The sequence below is a fragment of the Athene noctua genome, chromosome 4, assembly GCF_965140245.1.
Source record: "Athene noctua chromosome 4, bAthNoc1.hap1.1, whole genome shotgun sequence".
Classification (NCBI taxonomy): domain Eukaryota; kingdom Metazoa; phylum Chordata; class Aves; order Strigiformes; family Strigidae; genus Athene; species Athene noctua.
In genome coordinates this window covers 84,605,875-84,618,506 of record NC_134040.1, presented here as the reverse complement: position 1 = coordinate 84,618,506, position 12,632 = coordinate 84,605,875, and the positions used below count along the sequence as shown (strand labels likewise).

Genomic DNA, 12,632 nt, shown 5'->3' with positions numbered 1-12,632 from the left:
GGTCAAGTTTTTGGCATGCTAACTGGAGAACATACTAATCCAATTATGATGCTACAGGACTTTCTTAAGGTTCCTACGAGTTGTATTGGTCATGGATAGATGACTAACTAATTCAGACTCTTTTTTTTCCCCCTTTTATTTTATGGGAAAGCATGGAAGTAGCACATCAGTTGTGACATTTGTTTTGCTTTATTCCCCCAGTGAAGAGCAACGAGAAACATCACTTTTTCACTGAGTATCTGAAGAGACAGCAAGTAAGTTTTTGCCTTCAGTTATTGGAGTTGTGAGAGTATATGCCGCATTTATACTGTTGCCCAGAAAGTAGTTTTGTCTTTGTTTTAAACCATAAAGGCTTAAGATCATTCCTTCTGCAACATTTCAAGAGTCACCCCAACTTATCATTCGTTTATCCAATTTTTGCTTCGTTCCCTTTCCCTACCATCCCCACTCCAGCATGTCTTTTTGCTATCTCTAAATTAATCAACAAATCATGGAAAAGATTTTGGCTGATTTCACATTTATTTTATTACCACAGTCTCATCATTTCACTCTACAAACATTTCAATTTCCTCTGCTTTGACTGTGGAACAGCCTTACAGTAGATCACATGGTAGGGAAAGCCCTCAGGCAGGATGTCACTAACATAAAGTGCACTTTCATACGTATCTTTTTTGAATAAGACCCCTTTGATGCAGCAAATGCTGTAGCCTCTCCCTTCCTCTCACGTGTTCTAGACTGGCTGGTCCCTAACTCCCAGAGCCTTTACTGGTGGGTTATATAAAGGTCTTCAGGTTCCCTTTCCCATCAGATTCTCCAGGTGTGATTCAGCACTGCTTTGAAAAGAGAAGTTTCCAAATCAAAGCTTAAAGGATACACAGCTGAGGGTCTAAAAAGGAAGCAGCATTAGAAGGCCTACAAATCCTACTTCTTCATTAATGCAGATCAGCTACAGATAGAGTCACTGGGTGGAAGACTGCAGTGGTTGATGGATTAAATACCAGAAGAGAAGCATCAAGTGCAAATTGATTATGAACCTCACAGCGTGTACAACATAACCAATACATCTGAAAGGCTGATTCATGTAACGCTGAGTTTAAGCTGTGTTTTAGGACATCACAAGAGAAGGAATTCTGCTCCTTGTTCTAGTAATTATCATTCCCTACAAACAAGAGGCATGTGTTCCACTCAGGAGAAAGCACTTCTGGCCACATTTTGAGCCGCAGTTAAGCACTGCTCTGCTCAGATTTGCAAGGTCTACATAAACTCAGCAGCCAAGTCCCGTTATCAAAAGCTACTCAGGGACAATTCTAAGAAGAGTTTGATCCTTTACAATGATTTTGGAAGTCAGACAAGGTAGGTAGTTCCCTCTCTGAATGCGGACTCCGATCACATTTGAAAACAGGACATTACACCAGCTTAAGTAAGTGGTGGGGTATAAATAATCGTTTTGATAGCACAGAGGCTTTCCGCCTGAAGGCTCAAGCCACCGTGAGGCATCAACGGCGGTTCAATAACTGTTAGAGAACTAAATTACAGCGTTTCCCTCTCTTACAAATGGCGATGAGGGAAAGGTAGCCAAGAACATTACGATGGTTCTTGTCGATGAAAAGAGGACCTGCTGCTTACCTACCCTGAGTCACCCCCCGAGGCAGCCAGGGCGGCGGGAGAAGCGGACGGCCCGCACGGGGACAACAAGGCCCACGCACCTGGCGGCCACCCGGGCCGCCGGCCCTCCGGGGCTGCCGAGTCTCAGGCAGGCGACTTCCCTCGGGTGTGACCAGGGTAGCAAGGGGAAAGCCCAGCCCAGGGCGAGCCCGCAACCCCCCGCCGGCCCGCACCGCCAGAGCTCCCCGCGCCAGCGCAGGGCACCGGGCCCACCGGAGCGCCCTCACCTTCCACCAGCTCGTCCAGGCTGGTGAGCTTCTTGCTGCCATCGATGGTGTAGATGGTGCGGACGCCCTGGGGCAGGTTGACGTTGTCCGACAGGGAGCGGGTGAGCTCGACGAGGAGGGCGTCGAAGGAGCGGAAGCGGTCGCTGGAGATGGCGTACACCAAGCCCTTGAAATACCTGTCCCCGTTGCGGTAGAAGCGGGCTTTCCGGGCTTTCTTCTCCGAGCTGAGGGCCTGCAGGGTCCGCGTCCGGTAGAGGCTGCAGTGGGCGCTGTGAGCCGGGCTGGGGATCAGCCCGTTGCCCCGCGGCCCCGCACCGCCGCCGGGGCCGGGACCTCCGCGCCGCGGCCCGGCGCGCTGCTGCCTCTTGTCCCGCTCCTCGAAGTGCTCCAGCTCGATGCTCCGGCTGCTCGCCATGGGGAGCTGCCCGCCCGCCCGGCCCCCTCCCTCCAGCCCGCGCTTGCAAAGGCGCCTAATTCAGCATCGCGCCCGGCCTCCCCGCGCCGGGAGAGCCGTCACCCGCGACCCTGCCCCGCAACCGCGGCGCCGGCTGCCGCTGGCTCCGCCGCTACCCGCCGCTCCGCCCGCAGCCGCGCACAAAAGCATCCCTCACGCTGCCGGGAAGGGTGCGGGCGGCGGGAGGCTCGGGGCAGCCCCGCGGCCGCGCCCCCGCGCAGTGCCCATGCGGGCTCGCACAATGCGGCGGACGCCGCAGAGCCGATTCCGGCAGCTCCCGCCCGGCTCCGGTTCTCGGTCCCGGCGTGAGGCGGGGAGGGGCGGGGAGCGGCGCAACCTCCCGGGGGTCCTCAGCCAGCCTCAGAAGGAAAACAACCGCAGCGGGTCCGGCGGGAGGGGACGGGAGGGCGGGGAGCGGGAGGCGGGCGGGGCTGGAGCCGGGGCGCGGAGCCGCGGCGGGCGGGAACGAGGAGGGGCGGGGGCGGCGCCATGTCGGGCCGAGGCGGGAGCCGTGTGGGTGAGGCGGGGGGCTGCTCGGCGGGGCGAGAAGGGAGAGGGGCTCTGCCGGGAGAGGGGCGCGGGAAGCTCAGCCCCTCTTGTGGCGGCTCTGAGGGGGCCGGTCCGCCGAGCCCCCGCTCCCTCAGGCGCAGCCGTGGGGCTGCCCGCTCCTGGCCCTGCTTAGGTTCGGATAAAACGCCTCTAGGCTTCCTTTCCCTATGGCCTAAAATACACCGCCCGGACAGGAACTCATCCCTGGCATTGCCCCTTTTTCATTTGTGAACGCCGCTGAGCTTCCCGCCTTCCCTGAGGAACCAAACCAGTCCAACGCCCGTTTCCACAGGCTTGACCTCCTAATAAAGGTGCTTTAACCCACAGTTCACACCTTCCCCATGTAGCTTCTCAACGCTCCCTGGGGTTCTCAGTCAAATTCACTTGGTAAAACGGCCATCAGGTGTGTTGAAATGGATGCAATTCCAACTTTCTTCCAAGTTGCCTTCAACTACCACAGAATGTATTTCCTTTTCGTTCTGGCGTTGGAATGGGCTGCCCAGGGCAGGGTCAGGCTGGCTCTGAGGAAGGATTTCTGTGCAGAAGGGGCTGTTGGGCGTTGGAATGGGCTGCCCAGGGCAGGGGGGAGTCCCCGGGATCCCTGGGGGGGTTGAAGAGTCGGGCTGAGCCAGCGCTGAGGGATCTGGGGGAGTTGGGAACGGTCAGGGGGAGGGTCACGGCGGGGCTGGAGGAGCTTCGAGGGCTTTTCTGACCCAGATGGTTCTGGGATAAAAAATATAGAAGACATTCACAGCTAGGTGGAAGCTTTCACTTTTTTTCGGGCTCTCTTGTTTCAAGAGATTCGAGCTGTGTTACATCATTACAGGTGGTCACAGTTTCTGCTCTTTTGTCCTGGGCCCATCAGAACCTTCTCCCATCCTTCTCCACACCGCTTACTCACTTGGTGCCAGGAGGGGGTACTCGGGTCGATCCTCTGCACTGCAAGTGTAACTGCTGCAGGTGGAGCTTCTCTCTATGAAAAATAAATTAGTAACTGAAAGACACATCCAGAAGAGGGTAGGTTTATGAAAGTCCTTTTCATGCTTAGGCCAGATCTCTATTAAGAGACATTCTACAAAACTTAGGAGATAGTCAAATCTCTTCCCTTTTGCAACATGTACAAACAGGCAGAAAACTAAGAAGATTCATCTATGTTTGGTTTTGGGTTTCAGCAGTTTTTGAAAATACAGTTTTCCACACTTTCTATGGATTTATTATTTTCCACTTTTTATATTTTGAAATAGCAGTAAGGTCAAACACTATCTCACTTATTACTGGGTTTATTTACAAAGTGGATCAAACACCTAGCCACAATATTCTTAAAGACAGTATGTGGAAAATGTGAATTTTACTCTTTCTTGAAGTGTCAGCTTCTCTGGTGTCTGGAAAGCTCCACAAGCAAAAGGAAGTGATAAACCATAGAGCTGGATCATCTCCGGTGGTAACAAATGAAGGGGGAGTTTTGTTAGAGCTGGAGCCCGCATACACTTACTAAGGTAAGACATTGCAGGTCTCACCTAGGAACCAGGACCTAGAAGCCACAAAACACTAGGGAACAACTTCTAGACTGGTTTTGATGTGCAGTTTCTAGTCCTGTTTACAGGCAGAGTTACTCAGGTGAAGCTCAAACTCACCTGTGTAGCTTTGCTCCAAAGTGGATTGGTCTCAGCTGTGAGGTTGTGTTTCTTCCAAATGGTACCAGATGGCATGGGCATGCCTAGTCCTTGCAGAACAACTCAAATTACTTTGTTTAAACCTCAGCTGGAGCTTATTTGGACTAATGTTTTTCAATTTGCTCAGAAGCAGACCACAAAAGCTCAGGGAAGTTTAATCTCCCCCTTGTACACACCTTCTAACTTCTCCCAGCTGTTAAATGTTCCCTGCTACCCACAGTTTAGCACTCAACTGTGTGTAGAGGACTCATGCAGGCTAACATATAAAATACATATATATGAATTTAATATATTAATTGTGTCTATGACTGAATTTAGGTTGGAGGATTCACTGTCAGGGTAGACATTTTATTGGTTTCAAGTTGTTTTGCAGGGTGGTAGGTTATGTCATATGCAGGACTCGCTCTGACTTCTGAACTCTCTAGCTTGACTAGCTAGATGGGATGGGGGGAAAGGAATTTTATACATCCCCTGCAGTAAAGTAAAACTAAAAGGGACTGCTGAAACCTTTGACCGGAAAAATTCTCTCTCCTTCCCAAAGGAAATCCCCACTACAGATAGTTTTTGAAGTCTGTATAGCCACAGTGTTTTACAGAGCATATAAACATAAAATTGACTTCTGGCCTGTAAAACTAAACTACTTCTATATTAAGAGGCTGTTTACAGAGAGGTTGCAATTAGACCTGCATGTGTAACTGCCAAGGAAATTCCTGGTGACACCTCAAACATGTTCTTACAACTTGTGCTCTTCCTTTTTGGTTCTCTTCAGATGTTGTTTGTAGTTTTCATAAGCTCTGAAAGCCCCTGTTGGGAACAGTTCACAGTGCTTCTATTTGTAGGTATGCTTTGCCTTTTCCTTGCCACCTTATTTCCCCTAGGGAGTTATCTGTAATCAAACAGGGATGTTTTAAAAGACTTTCAAAGATGAGAACTAGAACCCCAAAACAACCCTGTATGCAGCTGAACTACATTTGCTGTAACCCACGAGAAAAATAGTGTGCTTAATTTGCAGAACTATCCTATGCGATCCCATTATCTTCTTCCTACTTTATCTTTACAAATAGGCTTGATAAATTTGAAGTTCACTTAACAGCAAACAGTGTTACATGTATAAATAATACTTTGCTTATTAACCTAAATCTCCTGGCACCATAAAAATGTGATTATCATTCAGTCTTGTGATATTTTTATTCTAGAAATATACATTTCCTATTTGAGAAGAAAAGAGCTTCCAGTTTTCATGTTCACCTAAATAATCAGTTCTCCCTCCTGTCTTTGCTTTGTATTTTTTTCTTCTGCTTTATTGTAGTAGGTATAACAAATTCTTAGTGTAAATCTCTTCCTGCATCTAGAAGACTTACATGGTTTGTATTTTGATTGGTTTGGGGTTTTTTTTTGTAACAAGCAACCTCTCTGAGAAAAGTCTAAAAGGAAACCAAGAAAACTTTACTGTCAGATACAATTGTCTCTTCTTCTGTCACCTGAACTCCCTACCTTCCTGATTGGAATCAGTGGAATTAAAGTTATTTAGTTATTTAGTTGAGAGGCAAAATTCAGTTCAGAATCAGAGTTTACAGTGGATAGTTTTAGAAGAACATTTATATATCTTTGCATTAAGCTCATTGATTTCACCTTGAAAATGATAATATGTAGGATTGCTAAAGAAAAAACCCCAAAACACGATAAACTTGGGGTGTGTTGGCTCAAGGTTTATTATGTAAAAAACATTCTTTGAAAAATTCAACAACAAAGTGCTTACTTGTAGCACCAACGATAGCAAATTTGAGTATTTAAACAATGAAATGGTTTCTTGTAATGATTTCTTTTCAAGGAGGAATGCTAAAATGCTTTTAAAATATTTATACAGTGAAACCTGTCAGCACCCTGGTGAGATGCAGTGCCCTACTTCATAGATACATAAAATGGGAAGCCAGAAGTTTAAGCAACTTGCCTGAGTAGCTGTTCCAGTCAGACTGGAACCAAGAACCTTCTCTTCAACTGATTTTTTTTCATCCACCCAATAGTTTCTCCATGAGTGCCGTGTAAAATATACTATTGCTTTTAAAATGGCAGGTGTGAATACCAACCATATGGAAACAAAACATACAAAGAAATACATTGGCATAGGTGGTATAAGAAAGATGCTTTAGTCCTCAGTCAGGCATAATCTCCTTATGCTGCATGTTCTTGTCACATTAGTACTCGTTAATGAGTGGGAATATGAGTCTGAGGCTCATTGACTATTGAATTATTTTAGTGCATCTTCATGTATCATAGTTAGATAAATGTCTGAATCCAGTATCTGTGATAAGCCATTGCAAATGTGTATTCATAAGACCTCAGAATTATTCATCTGTTTCAAGGACTTGTCCTTAAATTTATCTCTAAGCGTATTATTTCTGAACATCCATTGAAGAGTTCTGAAAGGAGTAAAACCCACATGAATACAAGCCTTAGAAAACCAATGTTGAACCTGAAACACAACAATGTACAGATGGAAAGACCCTCATAGCATGTTCTATCTCAATTTGCTGTACCAAGGAAGACTCAAATATACCAAAACCCTTCCCAACAACGTCCTGCTTTTAAGGCCCTCTTCATGGGTGAGATTTCATATCAGCCAGTAGTTTGCCCACAGGAATGTTCTTCTTAATATCCAGTTATTTTTTTTCATCCAGATTAGCATCTTCCTGCAGAACTTCTCTAGTGTTTTGCTGTTACTCCACATAATCACTTCTGTCCCATTTTGCTGTCCCAGTTGTGGGACTGGATGAGAAGAGTGGGATGCCACCTCCATCCAGAGCAGCATGAATGAAGTTGTAAAATATTCTCAAAAGAGGTAAATACTTCACATAAACCTGTTTTTTGTGATACGGTGAACATCTCGGAAGAGCCAGGATACCCTCCCAGCAGGCTCCTTCTGAAGCCAACTGAGATGTCAGTCTTTCTGCATGCCAGAGAAAATCACTCCCTAGTTATCACTGAGGTCATGATCCTCATCCATCTGAATTTGAACAGAGATTGCCCCTTTCAATAAATTATGTGTGTCTGTGATATAAATGAATGCCTAATTCCCAGTGCCTTTACTGGTGGGTTATATAAAGGTCTTCAGGTTCCCATTCTCATCAGATTCTCCAGGTGTGATTCAGCACTGCTTTGAAAAGAGAAGTTTCCAAACCAAACCTTAGAGGATACACAGCTGAGGGTCTAAAAAGGAGGAGGCATTAGAAGAGCTACGAATTGTACTTCTTCATTAATGAATCTACATTGCAAGATTTTTATGAATTTTGTTTCTGCCAGCTGTTTAAGATGGCTCCATTAATTTGTATGACTCATTTAGGCTTTGCATATGGCAAACGAAGGTGTGTCAGAGAAATTCCAACTATCCAATACCACTGTAACTGCATGAAAATAGAAATAATTTTTTATTCTTACAGAATAGTACAGAGTTTTGCCTGTTACCAGATTATATATTCTGAAACACCTGAGAAGCTTATTTTCTATTGGTAAATTATTGTATTGCATTTACCAGTTGAACAATTCAGCCTCTATAATTCAAAAAAATATTAAAGACATTTTATATACGGGAGTCAACCAGATGGTTTGATATATTTAATATGAATTAACCACATGCTATATATTCTAAGATTAGGATCTCAGCATAATTTTATTTGTAAAAACCAGATAATTTGAAGATGAAAAAGGAATGATTTATAGACAAAGAAATATCTCTTTTACTCATCTTTTTTTTTTCTAGCCAATTTATAAAGAAGTCATTGGGGTCTTTAAAACATATGTACAAACTTTTTGCTGTTAACCCTATAATCATTTTTGTGTAATAATTAATAATTTTAATTCCATCTGTTGCTGCTTCAATACAAGACATCAAAATTCTGTATTTTCAATAGAAATGGCAGTCTGGATGGTTGCTGTAAATCTGCTGAACAATCTATGATCCAGGATTAAATGGATCATTTCATCTGTTATCTTACTTAAAAGTATAATTAGTCACACAGTCTTAAAAATAGGAAAAAATAGGATCTTGAAAAAAAAACCCTGAAGAATTATGTTATTTCAGAGATTAAATAATTAATAAGGAAAAGATTCAGATAAGACTTTTAAAGATCACTGCCAACAGTTATTTGTTATAGCCAATTACCAATATACTTAAAAATGAAAAATTGTGCTTTCTGAGATAGCTACTTCAGCAGAGGTCTAAAGTTCACTGATGACCCATATCTGATGAAAGATGGAAACCAGAGATTAAAAAAACAATGAAACAATATGTATTTTGAAACAAATGAACTGCTAAAGGAATTTTTTAAAAACATGATTTTATAATATGGTGGTTACTGAAACAAAATCAACTACCTAGAGTTGTCTCACCTGCACTGTGGTCCCTAGATGCTTTCTCCCACCCAGCTGAGGTTGCTGCCCTTGTTTGTGCTGTTACAAATATCTGTGCAAATTTGATCTGAGGTTGAATATTAACCCTCACCTCCAAAAATGGGACAGGGCAGGAAGGTAGGACAGCATATTTAGTTAGCTTTGAGAACAAAGCCATTGTTCAGTGTAGCTGTGTGTCAACATTTTAGGCCTGTGAGGAAGCAGACAATTGAACAACTGCAGACAGTGAGATGAGTAATAATTTTTCCTGTTGCTTTCTTCCAGAGTCACAACTGGCTTCACTGGCTTCAGGGGCAATTTCATCCAAGGAATGATTTTTTGTAAAAAAAAAAAAAAAGGGAGAGCCTACAAACGACATCTTTTGATAATGTCACCAAGCTGCAAGAAAAGGTGAGGTAACACCTTGCATCAGAGCTGGCTTAATACAGCTGTAAGAAAAAGGAGAAGCTTTTAAGCACACAAACCTCTTTCCCATCCAAAAATAACCAATATATTTAGTACTATTTGGAAACGATTTTGCTCTAAGCAGAATTAATTATGTGAATCAAATTTGAGATCAGAGTGGCGTATTAGCAAGAGGAAAGTTAGCAGGTTTACTCGCCTTGTGATACAGAGGGTAAAACAGGTGAATTATTGCCTCTGGCAGATAGAGGCAGAACAAGGAAATGCCTGTAAGAAGAACATTATGTGTAAAAAAAGCTCCCAACTTTTATTGAATCTATGAATTTCAATACCTAGGAGAAATAGGAATTTTGCTCCTTAGGTTTACTTTCTGGAGGAATCTTGTAACCCTCTTGAAAATTTTGATAAGCATAATTAATGCAGCAAAGAATGATGAAGCTTTACAGAAATACCTTGAAGAATGACAGTGCTTTACAGAAAGACCTTGAAGACTAGAGAATGAGAATGAAATGTAGAAGTGTGAAGTCGTGTCTTTAGGGATTAATTTCTACTCCAAGGTGGAGAGTCACCACTTCGAAACAACGGAAGGAAAGAAAAGGGAATGAACTGCCGAACAGAAGTTTTCTCACAAAAAAGGCAAATGTAGTCTTTCACTTTCTTCTTCACCTGAAGACTATCAGGTGCAGTGTTTAATGACAAAGTGGTGCAGGAAACCTCTTTCTGAATGAGTAATGGGTGAATATAACTCCTCATAAAGATATTCTTATAAAGAAGAATCAGATTTTAATTCTTTGCAGAGATGAAGCAGGCTATTATTGCTGGTGTGTGTTCCTATGTCTGGGGTGAGCATGGTCATGCCTGTGAGTGTGTATCTAGTTTTGGAAGCCTGTGTATGAACCTTACCTTGCTGCTGCTTGGTTGTGGAAGCCCTAGGTCATGCTGCTGCTCCTAGTAATAGGCTTTGTAAAGGGTCAGAGCCTTTTCTTGCCTTGCACTGCACCAATATAGTGATGGACATGATCCAGAAGGGTTGCAGAAATTGCTGATGAGAATAGCATTATTTAAAGATCTGTCACCTCACCAGCTACAGGGGCAGACTGAGTTATATCCCCTTAGTTTCATTCTTCTTCTGCTAATATATGCTCTGTGTACATCACCGGAGGCTGGTTTCATCTCGGAGCTCTACTAGTTTTTGTTAGTGAATTCTTGCATCTCAAGATAAGTGTTTTGGAGCTGAGGGACCAAACCAAATTCCAGCCTTCTGGGTTTGTGTGCTTGCCCTAGTAATTATGGTGTGAATAGTTTTGTGTGTGTTGTCAGATTACTGGAGAATGGCACGCTGCTGTTTTGTTCCTAAACCTTTCCTAACAAGCAAAGGTTTCAGTTAACTTCAGCAAAATTATTTTGCCTGTTCATAGGCACAATGCAAAATTAAATCCAGTCAGTGAGGTCAGCTCCCGTACAGTCACGTGTCTTTCATTTGATAAGAATTTTGCTTTGATTTTTAAAAGGAAATCAGATACCGTTTTGTGAAATATTCCTTTAATCTTCATATGCTCTTTCTGTATCAGTCATACATGTTTCAGTATCCTTTGTATCTGACAAGAAATCTATACATCTGACTGCTTGTTGCCAACAAAACCATTAACATTAGCAGCAGAATGATATCTCTCAATTACTAAAGCCAGCGTGATCGAAGCTTGTGCTGGAACTTTGTCAAATTGAACTTTTGGCATTAATAAAATAATAAAGTGTTGCTCTGGGGCTTAATTAGGTCAGTAACGTGAATACCACATTTCTTCTCTACAGATGACTTAGGTTGTGACTATTGCTAATTCATGACTTCTTCTTTTACTGTTTCCTTTAGGATCACTCATTCTGACAGGTCTGGGAGGAGGAAAAGAATCTGATTTATCAACAAATGAAGAAATCATGAGAGATACATGGAGGAAATCTGGTGAGTTTCTCAGATCCTGGTAGAATGTATGGGCTAGAAAGTGAACAATTTACTGCAAACCCAATCATCTTTCTTCCAGAAAGGGCAGTGGTTTCTGCTGCTTTGTAAAGAGCTGGAAATCATACAGAATTAAAGTATTTGCACAGCAATTATCAAGTGCAACCAACTATTATTCTCGAGAAGGCAAAACTTTAGGCTAAATAATTATAAGGTCAGTTGTAACTCAACTAGGAATAGATCTCAGTTATACTTTTGGCTGAGGAGCACAGGAGATTATGAGCAGCTAGGTACTGACAAAAGAAGAAGTATGGCTGTAGGCGCAAAGTAACCTCGGGCTTTCCAGAGTTTTCAATATATTTGCTGGAGCCTGAGTTTGGAACAAAAGTAATAATTCTGAGTCTTCTTTTCCTTGTAGAAGAGTTAGATGTTAGGGTTCAATTCTAATTCAAGCTTTCTCAGAGAACTCAAGGAGTCTGAATCCTGTTTTCATGATGAACTTCCTCAGATCTCAGTGGAAGGAGATTTTAAATGCAATATAACCCTTTGGGCCTGTAGAAGTAAGAAGAAAACTGTGCCTGAAGTACTCAGTTCTACCCTTCTCTTGATTCTTTCCATAAGGACAATGGGCTAAGCGCTGCACGTACACTGAAAGGATTTAGGACTAAACTTGTAGAGGTTACAGTTCAAAGTTCTTATCTTGAAAGAGTGTGTGTGTAAATGGTAATTCATTGACTTCAAAAACTGTCCCATGTGTTTGCAGAACAGGAACCAAAATACAACTAACAAACACAAGAGTTGCAATAAAGTGTCCTGGTGAGGGTTTCCTCCTTACCGTTAGATGCTGAAATGCTGGGGTTTCAACCCCAACCCCAAGTTAAGGCTGACATGTGGGTGATTCCCACAGCCCTTCCCAAGGGGGGTGAGTTTCCCTTTAGGCTTCCCTCCAGGGTGGGGCGGCCTGGCAGACAGAGCCATGGGGTAAAGGAGCCCCAGGGGTCCCGCATGAAGTAACCAAGGGTCAGGTGTCCCACGTAGGGAGAACAGCTGGGACCCCTGGCAGGAGGGGCAGTGTCTGTGTGTGAGGGGGATGCCCTGTGCAGAGTTCCCTGCTGGGGAGGGACCTCCCGCCTCCCTGGGACTGGGCTCCAGGCAGGTCTGGCTTTGGTAAACGCGGGCTGTGCAGAGATTCAGTGTGTGGCTTCCTTGGTCTGATGTGTTTGGCTGGTTGGCTCGGTTGTCTCCCGTCCCTTCTATGGGAGACTGCATGTCACCCTTTATCCCACCCACTGTTGGTCGTG

At 43.9% G+C, this 12,632-nt stretch overlaps 2 protein-coding genes across 6 annotated transcripts in view; one reads left to right on the top strand and one right to left on the bottom strand.

Annotated features, from left to right (window-relative positions):
* DCLK2 (doublecortin like kinase 2) overlaps positions 1 to 2,739 on the bottom strand; it is a 90,003-nt gene extending 87,264 nt beyond the window's left edge. For all 5 annotated transcript variants that reach the window (XR_012633620.1, XR_012633621.1, XM_074905918.1 and 2 more), the window contains exon 1: positions 1,893 to 2,739. Coding sequence is in view for 3 of the 5 variants with exons in the window: in XM_074905918.1 (XP_074762019.1) it covers positions 1,893 to 2,307 (415 nt within the window). In the remaining 2 variants the exon portion in view is untranslated. The remainder of the gene's footprint in view (positions 1 to 1,892) is intronic.
* Positions 2,588 to 12,632, top strand: part of IQCM (IQ motif containing M) — a 179,679-nt gene continuing 169,634 nt past the window's right edge. The window contains 1 exon segment of the mRNA XM_074905949.1: positions 2,588 to 2,730. Within this exon segment, the coding sequence (XP_074762050.1) occupies positions 2,588 to 2,730 (143 nt within the window).